Genomic DNA, 6,993 nt, shown 5'->3' on the forward strand with positions numbered 1-6,993 from the left:
GGAATTTCCTCAAATAAGTCAGACTCAAAACCTGCAAAATACTATACTTTTGCCCTCAGACAGCACCTCCTACCAGCAGACCTACAGTCAGCGGCATAACTGCTGCGCTGACAACACCAACTGGTTCTGAAAAAGCAGAATTTCCAGATCTGCAACAGGGTGAAAAAAAGAGAAAGAAGTGTAGTTTTCTGGGGGGCTCACATTTACCTTTTCTGATGGGTCAAGATTACAGTTCACGGTCTTTCTGTTTTGTGCTACTATTGCATCAAACTAAACCTCTGGCAAACATGCGGAGAACCCTACATCAAATAATCATCTTACAGTGAGTTGTGCCTGTTCAATGCAAAACATTGATATGCACTAATATTAAGCTGGTACTTGAGCAAGAGCAATGAGCTCCATGCAGCTGTTTAATATCATTCTTTGAGGACATGAAAAATACCAAGTAACGGTTAATAAACTACAGTGCAAAGATTTCTCAGGAGTCTTCTCCCATATAGCATCACAGGATATTCAACCTTGCCTCTACGAAGTCGACTTTCTTAATTCTTGCTATACCAAAACCGATCCTAAAAGAGTAATAGCCAAGACAACAATCTGGGAAGCTACTCCAGCTTCTTAGTCATCGAAAGCTTTTCTTAGGTCTGTGCTAATTTCCACAAAAAGTAGACATTGCCCTTCCTACACTACCTGTTGATTTTTATAGGGATATGGACAGTTCCTCCCTGTGAGTTAGAGTGCTACTCTGTCAGTAACTCTTCATTAATAAGCAGAAATCCTTAACCATGACCACCACAACCACACCAAGCTGTGGTGGTTTCGTGTCCTCCCTCATCTCCAGAAATTCAGTGTCTAGGCCACCTGGAGAAAGCACTTCAGTACAGGTTCTACCACAATCATATCAGGTGGAAAGGAGGGAACAGGAACAGGGCAACTTGATGATAATTATTTTAAAATACACTCACAGCTCTGAGACAAAAAGCCCTCCCAGAAATGATGAAAATTGGAATTGCACAGGACAGGGAAACTGCTAGAGGGTTATAGGAGAGACTAAAGAAAATAATAGCACACACAAACACTCAGCAGTTAAACACACGCTCACTAAAGGAGGGAGAAGAGAGAATAAGTTCAGCTTAACTGCCTTCAGAGACTGTTACTGCCTCAACAAGAGTTCAGCTAGAGACCTTATTAATAAGATAAGCTAACTACCTAACTAATAGGCAAAAGTAAGACAAGAAGCAGCAGAGGTGTTATAAACACTTTTTTCTACTACTGTTTTTTCCTTAAGATCTTGTGAATCAGAGAAGCCTCTAGAGGTGTGCAGATGGTTGCAGAGAGGTGGTCCAACCACCTGGCAGCTGTTAGAGAAAAACGACAGCAGGATTCAAACAGTTCCACAGTTTTTGGAACCTGGCGAGGACAACTTCCAGTCCCAGAGATGGAAGAAGTTAACAGAAGAGAGACACAATTTTATATTCAAAATTATGAAAATAATGAGTTCTCCTGTAGAAGCCGCAGCTAAGACCGTCAGGGTGGAATGTCATTTGAATAAAAGCCCTCAGGAGATAAGAGTCAGATATTTCAGGAAAAGAAGGAATTAGCACAGAGTAACAAGGAACACAGGCAAACATTAAGAAAATCAAGGGAATGGGAAATAGCAGGTTCCCTGGGAATATAATCTATAAGGAAAAGGAGTACAGGAGAGCCGGATGTTATTAAGAAGAAGTGTATGTACAACTGTAAGTAGAATTTTACAAACCCAGTTTCTTAATTTAATCACAAAATTAAGAATTATTAAAAATATTATTTATAACAGTAATTAAATTCAAAACATAAAAATATATGATTCTTGTGTGGTCAGGAGCAATATGGTACAACAAATTCTTCCTGAACTGACAATCAGAAACTTCATGCAAATAAATGGTGACAACAAATTTACAGCGATAACTATATATCATTAAAGGTGAAATAAAGAAACAGCATAAGCATTTTGAAACAAAACACATCCATGAGATAAAACTAGAAAGAAACAGTAACAAAAAAGGTTACTCAAATAAACCACAGGTAAGACAACAGGATTTTTGAAAGATGACGGAAGCTCTTTTCTCAATAAGAATGAAGGAAGAACCACTTAAGCTATGTTTAGATACATTACATGTAAAGCCTGCAAACTGCTAGCAAAAACCTTCAACATCTTGCGGGGAACACGAGAGCAGTAAGAGGACTGCAAAGAAGAGCAAACCTACCTGGTCTTTCTAGGAAAAGGGTATAAACACATAAAGATGACAATATTCACAGTGATCAAATGACTAAATAAACAATACATGTAAAACCTTGAAGGATAAAAAGATAAAACCAGCATTGATTTCTTAAGGATAACTCATGCCAAATATTGAATTCTTTCATGGAATAACTGGACTGATTGCTCAGAGAAAAACATATGCTACAGATTAATATTAGTACAACTTCTGACGCTACACCAATAATGCATTGCTTTTAAGAAAAGAGCAATGTGGTCTAGCTTAAATTGACACAGGAGCTTGGTTCAGAAACTGCGGTCGGGATTCTGCAGTAATCTATATCAGTCTGTCAGTCTGGTTCTAGTCCTGTCTTCATTTTTTTATTTCAACAGCTCTGATGTATGTTTGCCAATTTGTTACGGGTATTTTATTCAATACTTAGAACATTAATAAAAATAAACCACCCATAATTAGGTTAAATTTATGAAAATTATATTTTAAATTATATATAATTATATAACATTATACATTTTAAGATTTTTTTTCCCCCTTCCTCACTTTTGTGTTCACCTCCCCTTGCACAGTACCCCACCTCAACCTGCATACCCAAACTTATGTTCCCTTCTGGAGGACATGAAAATCACTGTCATATCACTAAGTATTTCATTTCTGCTTTCTCTGTATTTCATTTTCTTTGTTTCAGTAGTAATACTATTTAGTCTGTTTTCAGGCTAATACACAGTAACCTGAGGTGAGCACCTGGTAAGAACTACGCAAAAATTAAGACTTCAGGTCATGATCTATTATTTAGTTTCCCCAGCCACCACTGTACACTCCCTAACTAAATAAAAGTTAATTTCTCTGTAAATATTTAATAACCTTTTTTTCTTTCAAAAGTAAACTCAATCAGCACTTGTTGATTGCACTCTTCAATGCTGAATTCACTTCTTCAATGTAAATTTCATATCAGAAAGACACATATTTTTCTTGTATTGAATAAACATGCAATGAAGGGAGATCCAAGTTCATTGAGGAATATATGAAGGCAATGGCATAACAAAGAAAAGTGGCATTTTCAAAACCAACAGTTCAGAAAAAGAGACAATGATTGTTCTCAAATTATTGCATTTTCTGAAAATAATGGGAGCAAAAGAGGCAAGCCACATCCTTAAAATGTAAGCTGCAAGGATTTTCAAAAAAGCAACAGACAGTAATTAAGCTAAATGCCTAATCAGCCACTTAATATTTCTGTCTTTCCAGTGGTCTAGACTACACAACGTATTTTGTAAACCTTAAATAGAATATATCAAACTGATGCTATACAGTCAGCCTTTCCTCTCTCCCTCAGAGAGGGCAGAGGTTTCAGATCTGCTGAGGAAAGGAAACCCTCCCGGGTGAAGCCGTAATTTCTTTAGCATGCAGGTACAGGCAGGTAATAAAGGTGGTCTCCGTAGCCTGGACTACAGCCTGCTTACTATTCTGATGAGGAAACAAGGAACAACATTTCACCATCTTGTTTCTTCAGCACAAACTAAGAGAAAAACATTCCAAGATGAACAACTCTCCCCTGAGGAGGTTTGCATTTAATTGTTAACTCAGTATACAGTGCTTCCTTGCAACTGCTGCAATGCCAACCTTGTTACTGTCCTCAGCAGACTGAAGGATGAAGGCAAAAAAATCCTTAACTACAGAAAAGGAGGACAAATGTTTTTGTGTCTCTGAAACATGTCTAAAAATTTAGTTTCAGTGAATACCAGGCCAATAAGCTACTTGTAAATGAACATCTCTTTGCTGCTATTTTTTTTGCTATTTTACTTTTCATTAAAAAGAAAAAATCCATCTAAATGCAGTTGAATATCATAAAGCTCTTTATATTTTAAAGCACTTTGGAACAATTATTTTGAAGGAAGCCCTTGACAGTTAAATGACTCAGTTAAATGAATGTTATAGAAGATACATAATGATTTTTAGTGAAATATTGAATTTAACCACAAACAAGGAAAAGCAGGCATAAGCAACCGGAGTGTATTTAAATAGTAATGCCTTACTTGAGAGTTCAATGGATTTTGTATGTTCTAACAATGAAGCTATTGGCTAGACAGACCAAGCTGAGATTTCTCGTATTTTTTTTCCTTCATGTCTATGTTTGGTTTTCAGCTGTATGAAATGTTTCTCTTTCTTTTTTAAAATTTAGAAAACCAATTTTTTTTAATTTTTTTTTTTTATTGCTTGCAGCTACTGATGCCATCCCTGAGCTACATTTTATTGTGACCATGTAATGGTGAAAACTGCATTCCTTAGCTTAATTATTCCAGCTTGTTTTACTGATGATGCTCAGGAACTGAATGAAAAAAAAAAAACCAACCCCAAAACAAACAAACAACAAACCAGCAAAAAATCTGGTGTTCCTGGGGAGCCAGATATCAGAGTTTTGAATGACACCAAAACTCCTGTTGAAGTTAATGGGAAGCTTTTGTGAGTGACACAAGCAGGACTGGGCCTACACAGTACAGATTTATTTATCCTAGAATATTGTCCAGTTAACTCTAATATCTTTACATGATTTCTCATTACCATATTAAAAAACAGTTTTAAGTAACATTACAGTTTGCTTTCCAAAATGATTTTTAGTAGTAGTAGTATTGTTGTGCTTCAGCACAAGAATGAGGCACTGTTCTTCTGATGCTGAACCACCACTCATTAGAGGTTTTTATTTGCTGGGGAAAAAAAAAAAGAAATTAATGGAAAGCTATCCACTAGGAATGTATTTCCCTGTAGATTTAGAAAGGGAAAAGAAAAATCTCAATGCTGAAGAAATGAGGCTGAAAAACAGGGATCATACACACTCAGTTTCTCTGGTGAAATGAGGTGGAATGACTGTTTCACAGTAGAAAGGCCAGCTACACATATGAAGGCAATATTTATTGGGACCTACAGTCTGTCTAAAGCTTTCAACTCCCTAGTCTGATACTAAAAACAGAAAAAAAATATTGCTGGAGCAGTCAAAACTTGTTAGGAGTGGAAGATTCAGGTACAAAACAAATTGATGAAATAAAATCTTTGTTGGAGGATTAAACAAACAAGACAGCTGAAGCAGTATCAACTGCACAGCAGGGTCAGGTAATCAGTTTGCTCAACCCACTGGTTTTTAACCTCCTGATGGTTTTGCTTCCTTGCCCCAGATGTTGTCTTGCATCTCTTCTGGGTGCCCAGAGCAGCCCCAGTGTAGGCTTCCCTGCAGGAGAGAGCGCGGGGCCCTGGGAGGCTGCTCCTCGTAGCTTTGGGGAGTGGGCGTGAAGGTGTGCAAGCCCACTCAGGCCCCGCCACATGCTGTCTGCTCCCACGGCACCCCACACCACCCACGCTGACAGAAACAGCTCATCCAAGAAAAAGGGGGGTGGTTGGAAGGAAGGGAGGGAGGGAGGGAGGGAGGGAGGAAGGGCCCTTTTTCTTTTGTCAGACAGCTTTTTTGGGTGGTTTTCTATTTCAATGACTTTGATACATTTGTTTTCATTAAAAATTCATTTATGGTTCGAAGGGAGGAAGGGAGGAAGGGAGGAAGGGAGGAAGGGAGGAAGGGAGGAAGGGAGGAAGGGAGGAAGGAAGGAAGGAAAAAAAGAGAGCCACTTGGCTTGATGCTAGGAGTATTTACTCTAAGAAATTAGAGCTCTAAACACTCTTGGACTACAGACAGCAGCAGCCATACCGCTTACACACTCCACAGACCTCACTTTCCTTGGGTGATAAATGCTACAGAGACAACAGTATTTCATCTGAGCAAATAAGAAAATCCAGGAATTTCACATGCAAAGGATTAATTATTTCTCCTCATATGTGGGGACAGCTTCCATCCTACCCTTCTTGCTCCCTCCTCCTCCTCCTCCACCACCACAGAGTTCTGAAATAAACGTAATAGTGCGTTTTGCTTTAAAAGTCAGCCACGGTTCAGTGAACAGGCTGACATGCTATTTCATGTGAGAAAAGAAGCTGTGATTTAATCTCATTTTCACTAGCTAGATTCCTAGCTAATGTATCCGGGGATAGTTAAGCCTGCATTCACTGTAAGACATCTGCATTATATACCATTTGGCCCTCTGTATTTCTACAGAGCATAGGTGAAAAATTAGCTGGGTTTCTTGCACCTGCTGTGCAAGAGTGGTAAATCTCCATATACTCACAGATGTAGAAATATTCCCGGCCTGGCCTGAACTCAAATCCTAGTGAGAAGGGCGTGAAGAGCTGGAACTTTTCCGAGAACTTCAACGGTCCATTCGGGGAATGTGGCCGATTACACTCCCACCTCTTGAACCCTTTGGAGGTGTGATCACAGGAGCTGTAGCCATCAAAGTTCACCATGTACAGAACATAGCGTTCGGTCTTATCTTCTGGCACTGAGTCTTCATAGTGAGGGCAGAACACATCCAGGTAGTCATTGATGCAGACATCGATGTGGTAGTCGCCCCACTGGAATCTGAAATCACAGGAAGAGTTCAGACGTAAGCACAGTTGACTCAGGATGACCTTGTTGGAGGGTAACATTCTCATAAAAGGGGCATCACTAATGGCACTTCATTTCACTCCAGCTATGCATGTTCACTGCATGTTCACTCTCAGAAATAACCCTTACAATTCACCAGAGCTGTCAGAGACTGCTTATACAGGACCATGATCATATGACCTGCTGGATAAAGGTTTCGCTCTCTTCTCTTACAAAACGAGTCTGTTGCTAACGGACACCAAGTTATAGGTTATC

The 6,993-nt window shown here is 39.0% G+C and overlaps 1 protein-coding gene across 1 annotated transcript in view; it reads right to left on the minus strand.

Moving 5' to 3' along the window:
• Window positions 1-6,993, minus strand: part of EFNA5 (ephrin A5) — a 60,978-nt gene that overhangs the window by 30,739 nt on the left and 23,246 nt on the right. Inside the window, exon 4 of the mRNA XM_009648643.2 lies at window positions 6,419-6,773. Within this exon, the coding sequence (XP_009646938.1) occupies window positions 6,419-6,773 (355 nt within the window). The remainder of the gene's footprint in view (window positions 1-6,418; window positions 6,774-6,993) is intronic.

The sequence above is a fragment of the Egretta garzetta genome, unplaced genomic scaffold (genome assembly GCF_000687185.1).
Source record: "Egretta garzetta isolate BGI_Z169 unplaced genomic scaffold, ASM68718v1 scaffold271, whole genome shotgun sequence".
NCBI classification, from domain to species: Eukaryota; Metazoa; Chordata; class Aves; order Pelecaniformes; family Ardeidae; genus Egretta; species Egretta garzetta.